Below are 25119 nucleotides of genomic sequence, written 5' to 3'. Positions count from 1 at the left end.
TAGAAATTAAATAAAGAACACTTATTAGAACAGGATCTTATTTGAGCTGCTCGGCTGCACCAGTGGAGGTTTATCTGTTCCCTCCTGAGGCTCATAACAGCATCATCATCATCATCATCATCATCATCATCATTCCATATTAATTTTGTTCTGATTACATCCTAGAATTTAGTGTGTAAATGAAATCATGTTCACAGGTAAGATTATGCTTTTTATCACAAGAGGTAAAGAAGATTGATTAAGTTAAAAAAAAAAGAAAAGAAAAAGAAACTCATTGGCTGACAGAGTGTGTGGAGTGTTTTCTGGGGTGTATTCTGGCCTGTTGGGATGATGATCTGGTTTGTCAGAGCCGCTGCAGGGAAACGTGTGCAGCTGTGTTCTTCTGTCTGATGAACAACCGGGATGCAGAGATGATGCTTATCTTCTTTCTCCCCACAACAATCCAGAGAAATGAGTGATTTACAACAGGTTTTAAAAAAAAACCCCAGAAAAGATGAATCAGCCCGTCATCAATATATGAGACCAACAGATGACAGCTGAAGTAAAGATCTGGAGGCTCCTGTTGACCATCAGATGTTGTGTCTTTATCAGCCTCCATCAGAGGAGCTGTGTCTGTCTGTCTGTCTGTCTGTCTGCAGGATTATTGGGAAGACGGCTGGATGGATGTCAGGGAAAGTTGGTGGAAGGATTTTGGGGGCCAGATCCAGATTCTGGATCCAGGTTTCTCCGACGAAACTGGATGGGGGACATTAGATTCAGAACTCCAGGAAGTAGAGATCTCTAATGTAAATGAAAGGAACAGATGGATGGATGGATGGATGGATGGATGGATGGATGGATGGATGGATGGATGGATGGATGGATGGATGGATGGATAGATAGATAGATAGATAGATAGATAGATAGATAGATAGATAGATAGATAGATAGATAGATAGATAGATAGATAGATAGATAGATAGATAATGGATGGATTTGTCCTGTTTTAACCTTTTTACGCATTTTTATGTTTAAAACATTCAAAATTAATTTGTGTTTTAACACACTGGAACAATTACAGAGGCCTTTTCTTTAAATTCCTGTAATAAATGCTGTTTAGATGAAGACAGGCTCACTCCTTTGGATCGATCGGTGACTGGATTCCTGGTGACATGAATGAATTTGCATCTATTTCCGTCGTGTCTCTGCAGACGGTGATGTTGGTTTAACATCCACACTAACAGCGGCTTTCAGCAGTTTTCCACCAGGGGCATCCTTGTAGTTTCTATTTCCTTCACACACCTTCACACACACTGATTTATGTGCACGCGTCGCACCACGTGCAGGAAGAGGCTCGTCTTGCACACTTCATTGCACCAAACCATTTGGCGCATATGGAGCAAAAAAAGACGCAGAGCGAGCGAATGCAGTGCGCTTTTTACGCACGTTTGCGCGCATCCGGTGTAAAGACTGAGTGTGTGATGAGCAAAATCAGCCATGATTGGATCAGTCACGCTAAAAATAAATCACCTTCATTGTTTCAGGGTCAATGTGAAGCAGCAAACCCCCTTTTTTTCTGTCTGGGAGGAATGGTGTCTGCTGGGATGGATGGATGGAGGAGGAGGAGGAAGAGGAGGAGGAGGGGGCGGTGTCTCCATCCAAGAGGGATGTTGTGTAGTAAGTGAAGGGGGTGGAGGAGGAAGGAGGGCAGAGCGCTCTGCTTCTACGTCAGCGTTCATCACAGGGACACACGCCTTTGGTTCAGGTGCTCCGGGTGACTCCCCGCACAGAAAATCCGGTCACCCCCCCAAAAAAAATAACCGCGTCGACCTTCGCCTCGAAAGGTAAGAAAATATGGCCTTTTATATTTTGTCTTTTTCACGCATTGGTTACCTCAGCCGCTGCCGTGTTCGGTCCAGGTGCGCAATTACGCGAAGATTAGCGCGTTCAAGGTGCAGCTGGACGTTTATTCATCTATTAACACAAGTTTGCAGGCCCATGCGCAACGCGACGTGCCCCCCACCATCACCCACAGCCCATAACCGGATGGAAATAAAGGAATGCAACGTTTTATCTGTAAGAAATGTTATTCTTTTTTTTTTAAATTATTTTTTTGCTTTCGTGTGTTAGAATTGCGGGTTTTGGCGGAAGATGCTCTTCCTCCTGCGCGTCGAGAGCGATCACCGTCCGTCAGAGAACAGAAGGTTCACTCTGGGTGGGAGCGGGGGGTAGGAGGTGACTGGTGTTATATGTTAATGCTGTGAAACAACCTTTATGATCAGCTTCCAGGATACACATCCAGTTTTTGTCCAACTGCGGGCGTTTTTCTTTTTGCGCCGATGCCCTTCATCCTCTCCGCTCCGTCCCGTCATCCTCACTGATAAACGGCCATCATTTTAGTCCTGCCCGCTTCACACTTCCTCGTGTAATTGTTAAAAAAAGTTGTTCAGCTGATTCTGTTGTTTCACTTCGTGTTTATAATATTAAAGCGAGCCGGTGATTGGGAGGGGGGGGGGACTAGCGGAGCGCCGCGTCCTGCGTCGTGCGCCAAAATGACCTTGTAGAATCCCAGCGGGGAGAATATGATGGAGAGAAGGAGTGATGGACATCTCCCCCCCCCACACCCCCACCACCACCACTTTGCGGTGTTTTATGTCAGTCGACTTTGAATAATTTGAAATTGCGTCCCTTTTTTTTTAATTTAAAAAAAAAAAAAAAAGGAGGAAGCGGTGCGCGCTGTGGAAGGAGACGGTTGTGTGTTTGATTCTGTATGGAGGGGGGATGGGGGGGTCTGATGTCTTGTCCCTGTAGCAGCCATGACTGCAGCTCAGATATGGATGTTTCCAACCAACATGATGGGTGGCAGTTGGGGTGGGGGGTGGGGGTGGGAGGGGGCAGCAAAACCCGTGGCGGTGTTCATGATGTGATTTATGGGCTGTGATTAGAAGCTGACAGATTTTCAGCCTCTTAATTACCCCGTACCAGACTGGAACAGGAGCATCTTTATCTTGACATTTGGGTTAACGTCTCATTAAAGTGGTCAAAACGTGTCCGCTCCAGTTTTAGACTGGATGTCCTTTTTCTTGTGTTTTTATTTGCCTTCCTGCACCTCAAACCGTTTCCTGCCCCCGTGTGATGGAGACACATGCAGCTTTTTTGGGGGGGTTGCCACCCCTGATGCACCAGGAGGAGAACAGAACGTTCCATCGGAGCTCCAGAGCTTCCAAACAGTGAAAGCGATCACCTTGAAAGTTCCTGATCTGAACCCTTGTGGATGGATGAAGCATCTCCTGCAGCATCAGGACCGCGGGGCGAGGCCGGCCCTCCCGTTGGAAGCATCGCCTCCCGGCTCAACGTTCAGGAGCTTCACCTGAAAACCCGGAGGCGCTCGGGGGAGCTGCTCTGTTTGGCGTTCTCATTTTCTGCCTCCTGCTCCTGCTGATTGGTCCTTCTGCTCCCATCGGTCCACAGAGACTCGCCCTGTCACAGGTGGGACGTTGCCGGGAGCGACGGGGCTGGATGTGCTCGGCAAAGAAAAAGAAACCAACAAACGGATCGCTCAGACAACTCCGTCAGGATCCACAAATTGGCACATCTGTCTCAGCTGTCGGGTCAGGAAATGATGGTTCATTTGGCTTTCTCCAGACGGATCAGGTTTCGCTGAAACGTCCCCCCACCGCTAAAGATTAACCGAGCGGCTGAGAGGAAATCGATGGTCTTTTCTGTCGCCTCCAGATGGTGGAGGGTAGAGGCGGCGATTAGTGTCAAACACGTAACTCTCCATTAGCAGCATGACGACCGGTTTCACGCGTGCAGAAGAGGACGTCGTCTGCTTTTACGATCAAAACCGATCAGAAGTGGAGATGATCATTTAGAAACGGATATTAATGAGTTAATAATAATAAGTATTTATAAAGTAATCCCAACAAACTCTCAAGGAAATCATGCTGCCTGGTCAGTCTCAGAACAAATACGTTTACTCAGCAAATTCTAGTGGTTTAAAAACTGCACCAGTTCTTCCTGTGCAGATCTGCTTTTTTAAAGGCCGCCCATCATCAGTATTGGTGACGGCGTTCCTCCTCCTCCTCCTCCTCCTCCTCCTCCTCCTCCTCCTCCTCCTCCTCCTCCTCCTCCTCATTGGCTGCTGAACCTCCTGAGTGACTCTGATGTTCCTGGAGGTGATGCTGGGTCCTGTGGAGGATGTTGACACACAGACGGTCTGTGGTTGTCCTCTTTTTGTCAGGACTGTAGTTTTCCTGGTCCTGGCCTGGGGGTCCGACCCCCTCCCCTCGTCTGAATCCTCCAGTCCTTCTGCAGCCGGAGCCAAAATGGATGCAGAGCTGACGTCACCGTGACACGGTGTTGCTAACCGCCTCGGTGCCACCAGGGTGACGATGCACACTTAGAGCCCATACGGGGGGGGGTGTGATGATGGGATTCATGTTGGGATGTAGATTCTCCCACGGGGGGGGGGGGGGGGGGGAGGCGCCGTGACCCAGTAAGCCTTGCAGCCAATCACACCCTTCTCCCCTGGCTGCTGCTGTTGCTGTTTGCCCCCCTCCCAACCCCCCACCCCACCCGGAACACAATGAATTAAACTGTCACTTCCTGTGTGATGGGCGCCGCCGTCACACGGTTACAGACGAGCAGGATGTCTGAAGCGACGCCGGCCCCTCTGTCCTTGTGGCCTGAAAGCAGGATATCAATTATAGATGGACCCCCCCTACAACCTGGACCCCCCCCCCCCCCCTCTCCCTCCGGAGCACAGACCAGAGGAGCTGATAAAAGGAGGGGGATGATGGATGGAAAATGCTGGCGGTCGTGTTGAATTCAGAGTTTCTATAAAAGTTTGGCCAAAACAGAATAAAAATGATCCATTGATCCTGTTTCTGTTCAAGGCTGGGGTGTCATGCAGCCAAGGACACGTTTATTTAATAGTTATTGCATCAGAATATTAGAGAAAATATTTATATCTATATATTTTTACTGTTTGACACACCTACTTTACCACACAATCGTTTCATAACCTTTTGTGAGGTTGTACCAAAAAAAAAAAATTTTTAAAAATCCTAATTTTACTTCCTCCTGACAGCTGGTTGTGTTCTTTATTCTAAATGTTGATGTTTGTTTATGGACTCAAACATGACCCAGAATGCAACGCTGCTGATGACTAACGGAAGTCCATCAGGTTGTGAAAGAACGCTAAATCAGATTTCAGTGTTGTTTGTTTAAGGCTATTCAGTATGTATGTTGAAAAAAAATGACATTTAAAATGACATTTAAATCTCTGCTTCACATCTTTTTGAGAAAACAGCACTTTGAAAAAACGATGAATGATTAACAAGTTAGTGGTGTAAAATTATTGGTTACGTCAATGATCAATGCTGGATACACATTTTGTATCTGGCTGGTAAAGCTGTAAGCATATAAGTAAAATATATGCAGCTTATAATTTAAAATGTGTCCAAAAAAAAGTGGATTATGCATTACAGATGAGTCAGGTTGATGATGCAAAGCGTTGGCGTTGAGCTTTTATTAACTGACCACCGCTTCATTCCTCTCCGTTGTGACTAGAACTGAGATGTTGCTAAGAAACTATTGAGAGACTTTTGGTCTAAAGTAAAAGAAAAAGCTGGAGTTGTGTCAGGAGTGAATGCAAGACATTACCGACCATCTGCAGTTCTGACGACTCCTCACCGACCCGATCAGTTCTACCCGACAACACTTATTGTTTTCAACCAATAATTACCAGGTATTTTGTAAATGAACATAAATAATCAGAATATCTGCAGCTTTTGGCATTTTATTGATCAACAGCTGGTTGCAGCGGGACTAATGGAAGGTGGATGGAAGTGGAAGAGGTGTTAATCTGCATGAGGATGAAAGCTGGGGTTATATTTGGAGGCAAGAGTGACTCATCCTGGCAGAGGAGAATGAAGGGCTGCTAATTGGATGCAAACTTTTTTTTTCTTTAAACGAAGGCGAGAAATGGAAATGACGCGTTTACTTCTTTACGTGTTAACTAGTTTCCGCACGGCTACAAACACATGTTTAAATGGAGAAAACAGACAAGAAAAGCACCTCCTAATTAACCAATCAGGAAACACCCTGGAGCTGAGCGAGCCAATCACGAGAGGCCTGACCCTTCTGTCTTCTTAATTCCAACTTTTTGTCTCATGTTGGCTGCGAGGAATGTCAGAACCGTTTCTTTCTGCTCCTGTGTGTTTCCACCGTTTATTTTTCAGCTCAACTAGAAACGTGTTTTTGGGGTCATTAAAATGCTTGAACAGCACCCGGACCTAATTTACAGCTCCGCGCCGCACACCCATCTCCACCTGTCATAATGAGGTCAAAGTGGGTGTGCAGCCAGGGAAGCGGATGGAAGATGCTGCTGTGCATTCTTACCTCCATCTTTAAGTTTCCCCAAAAGGTTGCAAACGGATTTTGATGAAGTTTTGCATAAGTTGAGGCAGATCCAGGTGCAGCTGTTAAATTTGATTGTTCCTCCTCCATCATCTCAGAGCCTAGTCAGGTCATGTCAGGTCCGGTCATGAAGGGTGTTTCTGCTCCCATCTCTTTCGTATATCCAGGGTTAAAAAAAAACAACTAAAAATGTGATTTTAGCTGCAGAGATGCTTTTAACGTTTCCACTTTGCAGTGAAGCTTTACTGTTCAAAGCTCCCGTCCCTCCAGAGAGACGTATGAATCGAGGTCACGCTCCAGCATCGAGAGCGATGTCTTGTCGGAGTCAGGATAATGTGGTTACGACTCCTTTAAACCTCCAGCGCTCCTCTGGAAGGTAAATAGCTGAAGTGTGGGCACTTCATTTACCAGTGAAACGGATTAGACCTGAAACACTTCTTTACTGCTGTAGACTGTTTTCTAGATCAATGAAACACAGTGTAAAAGGCCCAAGAGAGAGTTAAGTGCATTAATCACAATAAGAGCAAAGAGGTAACGCCGGATAACTCTTCTTTTCTCTCTGTGAGTAGCTTTTCATGATATTTAATAGTACTTTACATAGAAAATAACATCTAAAAATGTAGAAAAGTATGTCTGAAACATCATTTTAAAAGGCATTCACTCCTTTATAGTATTAGTATTTTAATATTAATGTAGCCGTGGTTCTTGTTTGGGTCTCATCAGCTCCTGAAGGAAATACTACACGTGTGTCTTACGATGCTCAGAGCTTCAGGCGTGTTTTCGGCGGTTGCCCCTGTGTTTGTGTGACGGTCTGTTAGCGGAGGAGACCTCACCTCCCTCCAGTGTCTCCTCTGTTCGCTGGGAGAAAATAGGATTACATAATTGAGTCTTTCATCAGCGACAAACGACAGCGGAGGGTTATCCCCCCCCACCCCCCCACCCCCGTTCCTCCTTCAGCCCTTCATTTATTACCAATCTACACTCCATTAAAGATGTCAGAACAGTTTGGAAATCCACTTCGTTTCACTTCGTAGCGGTTTATATTTCACACGCATCCATTTTCTCTTGGCTCCAACGAGAATGTAGCCTTCATTGAAGGTACACATAGTTAATACGTCGAGTCCAGCAGCGTCTCCAGCTTGTGAAACGGATAATCAGATGGAGATGGGCCTTTAGGGACTCCTCCTACAAAGGTCGCGATTATGGTGGCAAATGAGGGTCAACCAATCAGAGATAAATCTAGAAATGATAGAGATGGATGTTAAAGGTTCCAGCTGGAGACAGAAAATACAGATTTATTATGAAGAATCTTCTCCTGATTGTTAGAACACAAATAAGACAGTGTGGGGGGGGGGGGTAATGTTTATTCATCTCTATAATCTGACTGATGCGTATCATATTTACACGGCTGTGAAGCCTCCCCTCTCCATCCGTACATTGTTTGATTTTTATGGGAGCGGTGCATGCTGGGTAAATGTCAGCCCTGATGGTGATAGGAACTGGAGTGTCTGCTTGTTTCCACCGGCTGCTGCCATTCAAAATTAATTAATTCCAACACTGAATGGTTTTGTCAGGCTGCAGCTGACTTCCTCTGGAGGTGGCTTGAGAATGAGGGTTTATTCTAACACACACACACACACACACACACACACACACACACACACACACACACACACACACATACACACACACACACACACACACACACACACACACACACACACACACACACACACACACACACACACACACACACACACCAACTCATAAATTCATTCCCATAAACAATTATGAACTTTTAATATGTGTATTTTAGATGAGATTAATGAATTGTAGTTTTATTAAAAAGATTTTTCTTATTTGGCCACTTGTAGCATTTCTGTCACACACAGACACACAAAGAAAGATGAAATGAATAAAATCATGAATAAAATCAATCACCCATTGCTTTGAATTCATCCTTAATTATGATAAATTGCTTTTGAAGTAGAACGACGCAACACTTTGACTCATCAGTTAACCAACATGTGACTCAGCGCCGAGCGAATGATGGAAAACGATGGACAGACGAAAACACAAAACACAAAACACACACTTTCCATGTAAGCCAAAGGTTAGTTGACTGTTCTTTGGCACCTCTCCAGTGTAATTTCCACACCGTCCCTCCGTCGCGACCGATCTTAATTACATGACTTATCGATTTATTGATCGCTGCGCTGTCAGAGCGACCTGATGGCTTCCTTTTGGGGCTGTGTGCAGGTTTTTAATAAACATGAGATGCATTTCTGATCAAGTGGTTTTTGTTTAAAGCATTACATTCTAATCATTTACCCTCGTAATGTACCCTTTATGATTATAAGCCAGTAAATACATCTCCAGTCTCTGGATGGTGGTTGGCTGGACCACAGAGGAGGAAAGAGGGGATGCTGATTGGACGAGAGCGAAATACGTGTCTGATAAGACTCCATAAAAATCTCCCAGCCTCCTAAAATGAGCAGTGCATGCTGGGATATGAGGCCCACATGAGATAACTGCTGTTTGCCTGTCAACAACTTAAAGTCGTCACATCCCTTTTTTTTTTTTTTTTTAATTTAAAAGCGGGTGTCAGTTTATTATATCAGGAATGAGTCGACAGCGTTTGGTTCACAAACACTCGTCTTTGTTTTTCCGCAGCATCGAGTATCCGAACGCTCGCTGGTCGAAGTCCATCAGCATCAGCATCATCATCAGCATCATCAGCGCGGTGGAGGAGGAGCTGTCCGAGGTGCTGAGGTCATCACATCATAGAGATCCCCATAGCACACTCATGTGCGTGGGTCGCTCCTGATACCTCCCATTACCTATCAGTAAGTGACCACCGCCATCCGCATCCAAGATGGACGACGACGGGCGCTACAGAGACGGACGCTCGGATTTCATCCGCGGCGCCAAAGACATCGCCAAAGTGGCGAAGAAACAGGTCGGTAAGAAGGTGGGGCGCGGGATGGACAAGATGACCGACGAGTACACCCGACGCTCCTACAAACGCTTCGAGGAGGAAGACGACGACGACGACGCCTACGGCGGCGGCGTGCCCAGCAACGACGGCGGATACTACCGCAACGACAGCAGGGCCAACGACGACGAGGGCCACAGCGATTCCACCGAGGGCCACGACGAGGACGACGAGATCTACGAGGGGGAGTATCAAGGGATCCCCAGGGCCGAGTCGGGCAAGGCCGGCGGCGGCATGGATGGGATGGCGGCCGCCCAGGCCCAGCAGTTCAGAGACCTGACGGCCTACGAGGGCGAGCGGAGGAAAGACCAGGAGGAGCTGGCGCAGCAGTACGAGAGCATCCTGCAGGAGTGCGGTCACGGGAAGTTCCAGTGGACGCTCTACTTCGTCCTGGGGCTGGCGCTGATGGCCGACGGCGTGGAGATCTTTGTGGTGGGCTTCGTGCTGCCCAGCGCTGAAAAGGACATGTGTCTATCGGAGCCCAACAAGGGCATGCTGGGTAAGCAACACGGAAATCCGACTTGAATTTCAGCTTGTCTGTGCTGCCTCTCAGCAGCCGTAGTATTTAAAGCACACGCTCAGCCAATCAGAACGCAGCGTTCTCTTCGGTTCAGCAGTTTGTTAGCTGGGCTGTGTGTGTGTGTGTGTGTGTGTGTGTGTGTGTGTGTGTGTGTGTGTGTGTCACTGTATGACGAGAGAAGAGCAGAGACCTCGTGATCGTTTCCCATACGCCGGGTCAGCGACCAATCAGAGGACAGAGCTGTCATTGGTTGCAGGGTGATGATGCCTGAACAAAGGTCAAAGGTCTCCTGAGGGAAAAAAAAAGACAATAATATTAAGAATATAGTTTGGGAAAGTAAAAATAAAGAGAACACACAGAGGAATATTGTCTGTCTCCTATTAGATGAGGTTTAAAATAAATATGATACTCCGGTTCACTTTTTTTAATCCAAAGTTACGACATCATCCTTTAATACTTTAACCATGATTTAGTCTGAGCCGTTTAAAAAAAAAACACCAACGTGCTGCTTCTGTCTGGGAGGACTTTATCGCCCCTTGTGAGAAATATCTTTCTTGTGTGATTAAGGGAACCGTAACCTCAAACCAGACAGCGCAGTGAAAACTCATTAATGGCACAGCTTGTGCAAACATTAGCCATGAGATAGAGCTCTCACAGTGTTAAAGCTCTCAGAGCATATAAAGCAGACATCAGAGATCAATATATCCCCTCTGTCTGCAACGCCTGCTTGTTTATTCCTTTAAAAAAAACATCTCTTTTCTTTCCCTCATTGCATTAAATAAACAACAACGTATATTTGGAATGTTCCTTTCGGCTCATTTGGTAAGCGTCCGTGTTTTGAATTGCGTAGTGGTTTGTGTGATTTTCCCGCTCGTCCGTGCGAAGGTATAGATTTACAACGTCGACACGTAAAGCAATCAGCCCGTGTTTGAGGGAAAATCGTTCTTTTGCGTGCCCTCAACAATTTACATGTGTTTATGTGTCACGCCTGCAGACGGCGTGTGTCCAAACCAGCAGGGACAGCTCAGCAAAAAAAAAAAAAAAATCAGCTGATCAATATTCTGATCACATGTTGAACTTCAACTTCAACTTGTGTTACTTTCAAGTGGAAATACTCAGTTACATCCACCATCAGCATCTCTGCCTCCAGAGCCAGCCAGGAGATAGAACCCCCCCCCCCCCGCGCCCCCATCCCATCCTAACCACCACTCCACCCCCCCTTCGTGTTACACAACACCCCTGACTCATGCTGGAGAGCCTCCTCTACTCGTTCCTCTCTGCGTCTCACGGCTCCCGGTCTCCTCTTCCACCCTTTTCTTCTCTGCGTGATGTAAATGGAGCTCTCTCTGTCGTCATGGCGCCAGCCACGTTTACACGTGTGACCGTTTGTAGTGTGTGTGTGTGTGTGTGTGTGTGTCTGCATGCATAATCCTCCACAATATGAACTCATTTATGTCAGGAAGCATTCAGACGTGTCCAAACAGAGGATTCCAGAAACAGGAAAGGCGTCACAGAGAGTCAGACAGAAACCTGCCTGGTCGTCATTGATTCGTCCTTGTGAGGACGCAGAGGCAGTGGGAATGCTCCTGTCATACTGGGAGGGAGAAACTGGGATTGGAAGAAACAGAAAAATCTATTAATGAAATGTTAATTAAATGATTTTTAAAAAAAAGGGGGGGAGGTGGATGAGACGGAAAAAGAGAAAGATCTGTTAGAATTTAGGCTTCTGAACAAATGGGACAAATCATTGGCAGCGTAATGTTTCCCCAGTGTGTGATTCTGGAAATGATTGCGGAGGAAAATATTCCGGGTTCTTACGTATTCCTGGGGCAGATAAACAACCTGACAGACAAACTGCTTGCAGGGACAGAAGCTCTGAAAACGTCCCATTTCAAGACGTTTTCGTTTCTCCTTCTCATATTTCACTGCTGGCTGACATCAGCTGCTTGTTCACTCCCCTGGTTGTAGGTGACTTATATACAACACATTGTCCCAGCATCACGACCCCCTTGGCCTTTCCTTCCTACCTGACCATCTCCCAGTTTGCTCAGAGGTCGACTCTTTCCTCCCCCATCGATTTTCTACAGAGGGATGAGAGAAAAACGCTGCATAAACAGCATCGTGTGCCCAAATGCATGCAGGTCACACGTCTTCCTTCATTCCATCCCTCCTTCACTGTGATGCCGTGTATTTTGCAGCGGTGACGAGTGTGTGTCGGCTGACTGGCCGAGTGAACCGGCTCATTCCAAACGCCCTGCCTGCTCCGGCATAAAGGGAAAATCAGCTATTTATAGTGACCCCCTGCCCTCCCCCTTCCCCCCCCCCCACCTCCCTCACCCATGTACAGAGACACACAACCCCGCAGCGCCACACGATTTTCCTCGCCATGCTCATCCACGCACACACACACACACACACACTCTACCCAGAAGCCCCAGGGAGCTCTGTCACGGCGCAGACGTGCCACCATCCTCCCATCCTCTCTCCGTACATCCTCCTGAAGGCACTACTTAGGAAATATTGTACTGATAATAATTAAGAGATTAAAAAGCAGTTGTGCACATTCCAAATACATCATGTTTGATTTAGCAGTCCATCATAAAAATACGAACCAAATGTAAACAGTTACAGGGACGAAATATTTGAATAAAAACAACAGGATCTGTGAAGTCAGCTGAACTGAATGCATAATTGAAGGTGTGGAACGCATAAATATAACATGAGCGAGTGTTCAGCAGTTTGCTGCTGTTATATTACTCCAAATACAGACGCAGAATCCTTGTTGTGACCCTTTATCTCCTGGTGACACTGAATCAGACAAGCGTTCCCTGAATGAATCCCTCTAGAATCATTCTAATCACCTTTTTAAAAAAAAAAAAAAAAATTCATTTAAGGCTGCTAATCGACAATTTGCCTCTCATGTGAAGGAGATAAATCAGAGCTTGAGCTAAAAATAAGTCCTTATCCGATCCAAGTGCTCAGAATGATCGACCTGAGCTGAACGTGATGACAGAGGGAGATAGGGAGGCGTGGAGGGAGGTGGGGGGCATGGAGGAGAAGTGCTGAGGAGATGGACAGGTCGGAGCAGGGTTGGCCGTCTGGAGGTTTGGAAGAGGTTCATACTGTTTGGCTGGTGCTGGTCACTCAGTGTGTGTGTGTGTGTGTGTGTGTGTGTGTGTGTGTGTGTGTGTGTGTGTGTGTGTCATCCACCTCTTTGCTGCTGCATTGCGGCGACAGCGACTCGGCCCAGTCATCATCACCGGTTCGTTCTCACTGCTGTGAGCTGTCAGGGAAACGTGGCTCACAGCTGTTTCTCTGCCCCACCAGGGTGGAACGCAGGCAAATAAGTAGGCGGGTGCACACACACATATGCACACACACACACACACACACACAGGTATGCATGCATGCATGCACACACACATCCTCGGTATTAGAAATAATAACTCAGCCTCAAACTGTATCACCCATGCTGTTCAGGGTTTGTGCTGGAATATCAGTTTAAACGGTTCCGTCTGGGGTGGGGGTAGGGGGTTGGGGGGTCGTTCACACGGTTTCCTCTCATTCTGTTGAGGTGTGATTCCCGCTGAGTGGATAAAAAGCTGGAAGTCTACACCATTTTGGTTTATTTTCTTTCTTTGTCAGTGCCATGAAACCAAAATAAGATGAATGAAGTAGACTTGTGTTTTACATTGATCATCAATATGTTTCGTTTTAGTCGTTATCTGCTTCAACTTTGTCTCTTTAATGGCAAAATCACCTCAAATAAAGTCAGGATCAGCACAAAAGTTGGAAAATTATGATGAATAATGTGTTTGTCCGTAGATATTATTCTTGATAGCCGTTTCCTGAAGATATCTAAATTCCTGTTTGAACTGGTTGAACCTTTTTGAACTAGAGATGATCTTCAGTCACATGACGTCAGGACCAGAAGCTCAGCAGCCTTTTCCTTCTAATTTATTCGTCGTGATCTCAGCGGGAACTTGTGCTCATGCGGCGTGACGCCTGTCGATTGGAACCAGGCAGCGGAGTGAGCAACCGGTGTCTGAGTGGGAGCGTCCACGGAGAGGGAGGAGAGGGGTCGGGGTGGACAGCTGTGACGTTTGGTCCTGTCATCAGCCTGTCTGCTTCCTGACTTTATCCGTGACATTCGATCTGTTCTGTGTCAACTGAGATGATGCTGGAGGGAGAAAGATGTTTGTGGAACAAGAAGATCTTCATGCATGAAACCGTGGTTGGAAGACATTTGTGCGTTGTGTTCAAGAGAGTGTTTGACGCAGGAATTATGCGTATTTAGTATTTTGTTTGGTTGTCGATGAGCTCTGGTGTTAAAATGCTAAAACTACAGTCGAAACAGGATTCGCTTGGCATATGGTTAGAATAAAAAACTCTGAATAAATGAATTTCTTTGCAATTTTTTGTACAAATCATGTATTATTATTTTAATCCTGACCCCCACCGCCCCTCTGAGGTTCACACAATTCTGCTGCACTTCATGTTTGTGGTTTATGCAAAACCCTTCAGTGCAATATGTCGACCAAATGAGGTTATTAACTGGGTATTGGATCTGTGATGAAAACTGGAAAGGAGGGCTGGAAGCGATATGAATGAGTTTTCCAATGAATCACAGCTGATTATCTCGTCCTCTGTCTCTCCTCTCTCCCCTCATCCCCCCCCCCCCCGGTTCTCCCCCCAGGTCTGATCGTTTATCTGGGGATGATGGTCGGGGCCTTCGTGTGGGGCGGCCTGGCCGACCGGATCGGCCGGCGACAGACGCTCCTCATCTCCCTGTCCATCAACAGCGTGTTCGCCTTCTTCTCGTCCTTCGTCCAGGGTTACGTCTCCTTCCTCTTCTGCCGCCTGGCCTCCGGCGTCGGGTGAGGACGAGGATGAGTCACACACAGCTGGAAATAGGATGGCGACGCGGCGGATTAATTGACAAGGAGGCATGATGGGGTGTCTCTGACTATTTTACAGACATGTGTTGGAATGTGCTTTATTTGCTTGAATTTAAGGTGGTAATTTCATTTTTTTTAAAAATCAACAACCTCCACACACAAACCCGGGGGTAATTCATTTCTCAACTCAAACACAGTCCAGATATTTCTATTTATTGCATCAACATGAAGTCAAGTCTTCCATTTTCCAGTGGAATCCTTGATATAAAAAACATTCCTGGTCCACACAAAACACACAAAACACACACGGCTGAGACATTGGTCCTGATCCACACCAGCATGATAATTAATTTGCATGCTGTCATTATCATTTAGCTCCAGCGCTTCTGTATTTACTTCCACTGTCAAGTCTTTGACCTCATCAGGCATCTGGAATTGTTCTAATAGTGAAAGTAAAATCTGGACGTCTTAAATGTACCTGCTGCGTGAGACAGTTTGTAAAAAGTACTTTTTTGTAATAGTTACGATAAAATTACACCAGAGATTTAATCCCAGCTTTGATTCACCTCCCTTTTACAATAAAATATCTGCAGACGATGAAACTGTCTCTATTATTCCAGCATAATGTGCACAGTGGCCCTCTTATTATGGATATTGCTCCTTCTTGCAGTGTAGTGAACTTTAAACTGTTCAACTCGAGTCTTATTACGTTAAAAGCTCCTGCTTGACTGCAGAACCTCAGAGTCTGGATGTGTTTCCACCAACAGCCCCCGTCAGATTGTAAATTACTGTAGTGGAACAGGTGAAGGGGCAATAAAGAGGGTTTGAATCACTCCAGGCCTTTTCTCATGTCTCTATTCCGTTGCTCTGATTTAAAATGTGAATTCTTTCTCTTCCCTCCTCAGCATCGGCGGCTCCATCCCCATCGTCTTTTCCTACTACTCTGAGTTCCTGGCACAGGAGAAGCGAGGAGAGCATCTGAGCTGGCTCTGTATGTTCTGGATGATCGGTGGGATCTACGCCTCCGCTATGGCCTGGGCCATCATCCCACACTATGGTGAGGAAAACAAACAAACCTCTCCATCAGGAAACCAGGCAGCGCGGATGCCAGTTAGTTAATGCGTCTGGCAGATCGGCATCATTTGAGCAATATATTATATCACCGACATTGGAAAAGAGTTGTTTTTTGTCTTTAAAAAAAGGAAAATCTGCATATTTTTATAGTTTCCTACTTGATTATATTTCATATAGGAATATCCACATCGTCTTTTGGTAGATTTCAGATCAAATTAAACATGATCGGCTTTTAAAATATCCAGCATCCACTCAATCAAACCATTGTGTCTGTATAAATAGTATTATGTGATTTAATTATGTTAACTCTGACTAAATTAACTCTGACTAAGTGAACTCTGACTAAAGAATTTCCCCAAGAGGGATAAATAAAGTACAGATTATTATTATTATTATTATTATTATTATTATTATTATTATTATTATTATTATTAATAATAATAATAATAATAATAATAATAATAATAATAATAATAATAATAATAATAATAATATAATAAATAAATTGGATTATAAAACATTTCTAGATCGCTTTCACCCACTTTTGTCATGCAGAAATATACAGATTAAATGTTTATTCCTGACCACGTTTCCACTCACTGGATGATTTTCCCGCCGCCTCTCTTGTCTAATAGGCTGGAGTTTCCAGATGGGCTCGGCCTACCAGTTCCACAGCTGGCGTGTCTTCGTGTTGGTGTGTGCCTTCCCCTCCGTGGCGGCCATCTCTGCCCTCACCACCATGCCTGAGAGCCCCCGCTTCTACCTGGAGGTCAGCCTGTCAGCTCTTAACGCGCTCAGGCCTTGTGGGAATATTATGTGGAAGCAAGTTGTTGTCCTGAATGCATAAACAGCCTTGAACGCATTGAGAAAGGCTTCTGCAGAATATTCTGAATAGATAAATAATGCATGTGCATATATGTAAGAAAACATTACTGTAAGATACTAAAGGACTGCTGCTGATAAGGTTAGAGATGATATATATTTGAGACACATTTTACAACTAAAATATTATACTCAGATGTCTTTATTATGATCCCCAGGTTAGATTCAGTCGGATTCTTCGCTAGTCAGACACCCTGGAGCCGTGACATGTGTAATAAATCGTTGTTAAAATATTCAGTGCTTTTTATTAATAAAAATTGTATTGATTTAAAATCTACAGGAAGCCCCTTCCATTTGAAAGAATAAGAAAAAAAAAATATATATATATATATTAGGACAAAAATAATGAAGGGAATGATAATAAAAAAGATTAACACATTGGTGATAAACTGGTTAGTGTGAATGAATTACCTTTTTTAATATTATTCTATTGTGGAGTACTGCATACGTTTGAGACAGTAATATTAAGGCTTGCGCCCCCTGCTGGTATCCTCCAGCATGACAGCTCTAGATAACATCCTGTAATAATTTTGTTTGCTTTTCATCCTCAGAACGGGAAACACGACGAGGCGTGGATGATTCTGAAGCAGGTCCACGACACTAACATGAGGGCCAAAGGCTACCCAGAGAGGGTGTTCTCTGTAGGTCACACCGGGGAATATCATCGTCACAACAATGCAGAAAAATAACGCAGCATCTGTAGGCTGTTAAAACAGACTGTTTTAAACTGCTGTCTCTTAATGCTTCAAGCTACAAAGGTCATGTTATTAACATGATGTGTTCTGAATCATTATTAACCTCCTCTGACTACATTCATGAGTCAATATAATTATCATAAGTTGCCATATTTAATACATCATGGTGTTAATGGTGCCTATATATCATTTTTAGGTGGGATGGTGCATTCCGTTGTCTCAGAGCTCATTTATCTGTTTACATTCATTACATTAATTGGGAGGAATAATTAAATAGAGAGAACATGAATTCCCCTGAGCATCTTAAAAAAAATCATGTCATGCTGAAAAATGTTAAAATTAAAAGTTTTTTTTAAATTATTTAAATGCATTTATTCTGTTCTTTGACACATAAAAGTGTCATGTGGGGTTTTTTTTTAAATTCCCTGTGTGCATAATTTGGCTGATTCTGACAAATATAATGAAAAACAAGTTTTCAACGTGCTTTGTAGAAAAAGGAATGAAATCAGATTTTTAATGTGAAGGATTGGGCTCTCTCCAGGTGACCACCATCAAAACGGTGAAGCAGATGGAGGACTTGGTGGACCTGGGCGATGGCGCCGCCTGGCACGAGAAGTGGAGGATAAAACTCACCACGCTTTTCCATCAGGTGACAAAAACCCTTCAGTTTCAGTCTCATTTGACTTTATCCAGTGTGGGAATGTGAATTATACATGAGGACGGATCATTTGTGGACGTCAGCATTCTTGTATAGCATGAAACTCCCCGTCCATCTGTCCATCCGTCTCCCATGGGGCTTGAGTTGCTGTGACAGGAGGTGAAGCAGGATATTTCTCTTCCCCAGCCAAAATAGACACGCTAAATAATCCCTCCAGCCAGTCCTGCCTGGGTTTTTACTCCAGGGTCAGTTGAATGCACCTGGAAACCCCCCATAGAAGGACACCCAGGAGGCATCCGAACCGATGCCAAAACCACCTCAGTCATCTGTTTTCTCCACAGAGGAGCAGCTACCCCCAGCGGTCCACCTGACGCTCCATCACTCCCTGATCACAACCCCGAGAAGAGGAAACTCTCATTCCTTTGGAACGCATTCAGTCAGAATGTGGATGTGGATCAGGCTTTATTTTCACAATAAATGTTTTTAGTGGCAGCTGTGTCCCAGTATGTCTTCTTAATGCGTGGTAAGGTATTCTGGGATGTGTAGTTTGTTTCTCCCAGTGCTCGGAGACAAACCTATTCCGTACGTTTGCTGTTTATCTAACAGAGATATTTTTTCTTCTTTTCTCTCCGTGTCTCGTGTGGTTGTTCTTCCAGGTGTGGAATAACTTCCAGACAGTTTTCTCCCCCCAGTATCGCCGTACCACCTACATGATGATGGCCGTCTGGTTCTCCATGTCCTTCAGGTAAGATTAAGGTGAATGACGGAGCACGGCTGCAGGTGTCTTGGGTAAAATAGCAACACAAAGAACTGAAATGGATAAATGAGGGGATAATTCATGTTTTATAAATGCTGCAGATGCACAAGAGTATGTTGGCGAAGAAATCCACAGAGAAGAAAAAGCATATAAAATTAAAGCTTTACAGCATTTTAAAACTACTACAAGCATGAAAAATACACAAGTGTTACCATCAAAAAATGTTAAAATTAGAAATAGTTATGCATAAGAATTGCTAAGAATTTTGGGTTGGAAGCATCAGATATAAAAGTTTACATCTGTGATTTATGAAGGTGTGATATTTCTGTTTTTTGAGTAACATGTTTATTCACTTAAGCAATAAAACTCCTTCAGTAACTACCTGGTAAATAGTGCAGCATGGAGCCTATCAGCAAATAATATACCAAATACTTATTTTTAGTTTTTGCATCAGTGAAACTGGATGTAGACATAATATTATTATTGGATTCCCAGTGGATTAACTTGACATCAGACAGAATCCCCTTATTTTCCAAGGCGTTATGCTAATCAGGCTAACAGGTAGGAGGGCGGTGTCTTATCTTCTGGTCGGTTCTGCAGATTTTTTTCCCTCCGTTTGCTTCCTCTCTGTGACGCGGCGCTCCCTCTTTCTCTCCTCGTCCAGCTACTACGGTCTGACAGTCTGGTTCCCCGACATGATCAAGTACCTGCAGAAGCAGGAGTACGCCTCCCGCACCAAGGTGTTCGTCAAGGAGAAGGTGGAGCACGTCACCTTCAACTTCACCCTGGAAAACCAGGTCCACCGCCAGGGAGAGTACTTCAACGACAAGTGAGTGACGTGCATCGCCTTGGCAGCGATGATCCATCTGGAATATCATTGTAAAGGAGTCGAGTACATTTTATTCCCAGGATGAAGGCTGTTTGTATTTCAGTTTCATTTATGGTGTGTGAACAGTCTGTTTTGGTGCTGGATAACAACAAACCGACTGATAATTCTTTTATTCTGAGCGTTGCTTCGCCTGGAGGAAAGCCCTACAGGCTGGTTCATGTTCGCAATATGTACTTGATATTTCAAACCGACCTTTTCAGCTCGAACTCTACGTGAGTCATAAAATTTTTAGCAGAACAAGGTCACGGAATATCTGATTTTTGTTTTGCATCCTCCTCTAAATCCCATCGTCTCCGTCCGTTCCGCCTGCAGGTTCATGAACCTGAAGATGAGGTCGATGGTGTTTGAGGACTCTCTGTTTGAGGAGTGCTACTTCGAGGACATCACCTCCAGCAACACCTTCTTCAAGAACTGCACCTTCATCGCCACCCTCTTCTACAACACAGGTAGAAACGGTTCATAGGAGCAGCTCACGCCAGGTCCAGATGGTGTTAGCTGTCATAAGACATCGTAAGCAGCGTTTTTACCCGGATCATAGATTACCTTACACGACCGTCTCAGTGTGTTTTTCCACCTTTAGATATTCAGTGTTGCTGTAACCTGTAATTTTCCTTCTTCTAAATTTTCTTCCGATGCACAAAAGAGTAATGAAGTCAGCGCCAACTGTTTGGGAAAATGGCTCAATTACCTCCTCTTCCCCTAGTCGCCAACCCCACCAACTCGACTCGCTCTGCGCCGAACACACCATAGCAGCAGACGTGCAGCGTCTCCTAGCAACTCAAGCCGAATCCCCCATTATATCCTCTTATAAAGCTGTCGCTCGTCTCAAAATGTGGAATTTTATCCTTCAAAACGAAGCCAAACATGTCAGACGTCGGAAGCCGATGTCGACCTGTAGATTTGTACAAATTAGGAAAGAGACTGTCTGCTGTAGCAGCTGTGTCCACAAATAACACAATAGGTACAGCAGCCAGACCTCTGGCTCCGTTTGCTGGTTGTTTGCAGTCTCAACACGTATCTGACGATCACAGCTGCTATCAGCAGCAGCCAGGAGCTCCTCTTTCAGATGGGACTATGAACTTGTGTTGATAACGAATCATCAGACTCCCTGTGGTCCCTGTTCAGAACTTATGACTGTCTGATAGTCGCTATGGCAAAACCTGATTAATGACATGAGACACGACTGGATGGCTGCCAGTCAGACTCATCTTATGAATGACAACGACGATAAAGGAAGTAAATAGTTTAGAAGGTAGGGTTTTTATATAGGGTACTTTGAAAGTCTGTCCTCTGCTAATTAAAACCCCCCCCCCCCCCTCCTCTCCTTTCTCTTGATTCTGTCCCACTTTGAGTGTGGGCAGATGTTGAGAGAACAGATGGAGGGTTATCCAGGGAAAAACAGCATTTTTAATTGTGTATTATTTACGTAGAGATATTACAGCGACATAGAGACTTCCAGTGTTCTATTCCTAGTCTGTAGGGGGCGCTGATGAGCTAGTCAAAAATGAACGTGTATCGTTAAAGCTTAAAATATGGTAGGTTATGGAAACTCTGTTGCTTCGATGATGTAAAGCTCTTAGAGACAGACCCTCCTGCAGGTGTTCCAGCTGAAAGAACGGTAGTTTCAGTTGCAGAAGTTTCTTTAATTGCTGGCAAATCTGTACGAACCACCCTCTTCTTCCCTCTCCTCTCTCTCCATCCTCCACTACCGCCCCTCTCCTGCCCTGATTTCACCTCCAGACCTTTTCAAGTACAGGCTGGTCAACTGTCGGCTCATCAACAGCACGTTCCTGCACAACAAGGAGGGCTGCCTCCTCAGCGACGTCAGCGACGAGAACAACGCCTACATGGTCTACTTCGTCAGCTTCCTGGGCACTTTGGCCGTGTTGCCAGGCAACATCGTCTCCGCGCTGTTGATGGACAAGATCGGACGGCTGAGGATGTTAGGTATTTCGACTAGAACACTGCATTGCTCACCTGTATGGCGTAATGGACGAAAGTTTCCACTAGAGGCGTGCTAACAACTAGCGCTAACCTCTTTTTGTGCCTCTTTCTCCCTCCAGCGGGCTCCAGCGTGATCTCCTGCATCAGCTGTTTCTTCCTGTCCTTTGGTAACAGTGAATCAGCCATGATTGCGCTGCTCTGCCTGTTTGGGGGGATCAGCATCGCTTCCTGGAACTCACTGGATGTGCTAACCGTCGAACTTTACCCTTCTGACAAGAGGTAGGCCGTCGAAACCTCCCCTGAAATCACCTTGACACTGTGAAAAACACGGTCAGTGGTGTTCAGTGACCTGCTCCATGATGTCATCAGTGTTTCCCTTCCATGATTGGTTGTCTAGAAAAGGAGGGATGACATTGTGGGGTGAAATCATTGTAATGTAAAACATTTAGCTGCGTTTGCGCCCCCTAGTGGCTCTAGTGAGACACAACTGGCATTTTGGGGTCAAACTTTAAATTCACATATGTCCTACTTTAATTTGGTTTTTGCTTGTTCGTAGGATTACTGAAACTTTTATAAATAGATTTTGAGGATAGATTATGACCCAAATGAAGAATCCTTTAAACTTCGATGGTGATCTAAGACATATTAGTGATCTGAATCCAAGGAGTATTCTGAGTCTGGTGATTGTTTTCGTATTGTTTGTATGATTTTAAAAATTGTTTCATTGACTGAAATGCATGTTATGTTCAGAAATGTACTTATATGTAATTTAAAAAAAGATGTAGTGCCACCTTGTGGCTTTTTATGGTACCTACAGCCTTAAATGTCGGTAAATGTTGATGACATCCAGAGACTTCCTTTAACTTTCTTCTTCGTTGGAATGACTCTGACCTCAACTCTATCCCCCCCCCCTCTTTTTTTCCTCAGAACCACAGCTTTCGGCTTCCTCAACGCCCTCTGTAAATTAGCTGCTGTTTTAGGAATAAGCATCTTTACGTCGTTTGTGGGTATCACCAAGGCTGTGCCCATCCTCTTTGCCTCCGGGGCGCTGGCGGCGGGCAGTTATCTGGCCCTCAAACTTCCAGAGACGCGGGGTCAGGTGCTGCAATAATGTGCTGCCAGCATTTGGGTTGTTTTTTTGGGGTTTTTTTTTTTTTTGAGGGGGCGGCAGAAGAGTTTTCACCACACTGTGAATGAACAGCTCAAGAGCCTTCTAAATCCTACCCTCTAACCCCTCCCTCATGATGATAGCTAGGGTCGGGCACAGATTGACAAGACGATGCAGAAGATCAAGACAAATTTATTGTACATATTAGAGATCAGTCGTTATTTCACCAACAGGAAAGCTGCGACAAACCGTTAGATTAATTAATTTCTCTGACTCGACGCTGAAAATAATATTATCGTGCTTTGGTGAGAGCATCGCATTTCATTTCCTTAGAATGTAATTATAGGAGTGAATTTAGATTTACGGTTTTAAACACATCCACCTGGGGTTGGAGGTCAGGGCAAGGGGGGGCTCTTGATAATGAGCCATGCAAATACACTCATAGAAACGACCACTAGCCATCGAGTTCTCCGTCGTCACCTCCACCTGTCACGTCCTGAGTGCTTTATCCTCATTGGACAGCAGCAAAAATGCATTTCACACCTGGATTTGAAGCATTTTTGACTTCCTGGCGGTTTCTCATCAACAACAACCTGTCCTAATGTTTCTCCCGAGATCTCGTGTTGTGTACAGACTAACTGCCGTCATATGGATTGGAGAACATTCCAGGTTTGTTTGTGTCGTCGTTAGAATATGACAAGATCAATCAAGCCCCCCCCCCCCGACTCCCTTTAAAAGCTTTTTATCTCATTACCTTGGAACACAGCATTCGTTTTCGTTCATGAATGCATTCTGTGCTGTCATGACTGCCATTTCATCACAACGATGAAGCCGTTTTAACATCTTAAGCACAACTGTTTGCGCGTGTGAACGTCCCCGACGCGTTTGGAAACACGCACTCCATCATCACTTTTCAATCAACGCTGTGTTTCCCTTTGTAAGCACTGCCTTTTTTCAGTACCCCCCCTCCTCTTAGAAGTACAATATGTTTATTATACTATATTTTTTGAGGGTGTTCTGCATGTCACAAAGCACATATTTAAAATTGCTCCATGATCAGTCCGATTTACTCTTCCTGTAATATTTGAACACTTCCTGTGCTTCTATTCTGCTGTCAGTAGCATCATGAACCTGATCACCCCCCCTACCTGAGCTCCCCGACAGGCTCCTACATTAACGTCACTACAGGTGGAATAAAAGCAGGTAAACTAAAGGGACAAACAAGCCTAACACTTTGAGTTTAATGGTTCCAGTGCAGGCACAAGTTGTGTTACGTGTGTCAGAGACGAGGGATAAATTATATTCCAGTTGTGTGAAGTGAATGTTTATATTAACGTGAGCGTGCTTCTTAGTGCAATATTGAACCTTTGTGCAATATTGAGTTTTTTTATTTATTGTCTTTTGCCATGTCACATTTAGCAAACACTATTCTGATATCTGAAAGGTTGTAGAGCAACTGGTCTAATATTGATATATATAATGAACCTGGTGTGGATATGCTCAATGTTTAAGTTGTTTGTTTGTTTTTTGCTTCTGGATCAAGAGTCTGAAGGAGTTAAGCATCCATAAATTAAATATTACAAGACAATACTGTACTCACAGTCAAATTACCAGGAAGGGAAAAGTTACTCTGCTTTTATTTTTCTTCTTTTGGGATCATTATGACCTCGGGGGGCAAATCTTGTTGAAGATTAAATGCAGTCAACAAGGTTTAATTTTGCTAATGGGATCATGAGAAAGGAGTGCACTGAGACCTGGTGTTTACTTGTGCATTATTACACACATATGTAGCCACATATGACTTAAAAGTCACCATAAAACTCAATGCCAAGGGCTGATCACCATAAATCCTACACTGGTAACAGCACAGAGTGTTGGCAAAAAATGACTGCCGTATCCCCCCTGATCTAGGAAATCAAGGGTGATAAGTTCACGATTGCAAAGTGAAATTAAAACAATCAATAGCATGTCAGGCTAACAAACAAACAAATAAATGTTTTCATCCAAACTGCCATTTTGTAGGATAGCAGCCATACATAGACTCAGTTGAATAAATAGACAACCCATTGCACTGAATGTACACTGTCGTTGTACATGCACAATTGTGAATGCCTTGAGTTCTTCGATATGCATCCCGATGCAGCCTTTGCTAGAGATCCAGTGAAGATCAAGGCGTGTTCAACCAGAGCACAAGACCAAATCCATCCAAACGACTAGATTGTGAACACGAGTGCAGTTTGTGAACAGCGGTGCTTGAAGCGTTGACGAACCTGACCCTTATGTTTCACCCCCGCCGT

At 44.7% G+C, this 25119-nt stretch overlaps 1 protein-coding gene across 1 annotated transcript; it reads left to right on the top strand.

Annotated features, from left to right (window-relative positions):
- The first annotated feature begins 1720 nt into the window (after nucleotides 1-1720).
- On the top strand, nucleotides 1721-23336 carry sv2a (synaptic vesicle glycoprotein 2A). Its single transcript, XM_068323866.1, has 13 exons — nucleotides 1721-1823; nucleotides 9076-9896; nucleotides 14614-14794; nucleotides 15721-15872; nucleotides 16525-16658; nucleotides 17323-17412; nucleotides 18008-18115; nucleotides 18781-18869; nucleotides 19546-19710; nucleotides 20083-20216; nucleotides 21511-21717; nucleotides 21834-21993; nucleotides 22642-23336. The coding sequence occupies exons 2-13, from the start codon at nucleotides 9278-9280 to the stop codon at nucleotides 22823-22825; spliced, it is 2223 nt and encodes a 740-aa protein (XP_068179967.1). The 5' UTR covers nucleotides 1721-1823; nucleotides 9076-9277; the 3' UTR covers nucleotides 22826-23336.
- Nucleotides 23337-25119: the final 1783 nt, after the last annotated feature.

The sequence above is a fragment of the Antennarius striatus genome, chromosome 9 (genome assembly GCF_040054535.1).
Source record: "Antennarius striatus isolate MH-2024 chromosome 9, ASM4005453v1, whole genome shotgun sequence".
Taxonomy (NCBI): domain Eukaryota; kingdom Metazoa; phylum Chordata; class Actinopteri; order Lophiiformes; family Antennariidae; genus Antennarius; species Antennarius striatus.
Note: the sequence above shows the minus strand (reverse complement) of the source record. Positions and strands in the feature narration are given on the sequence as shown.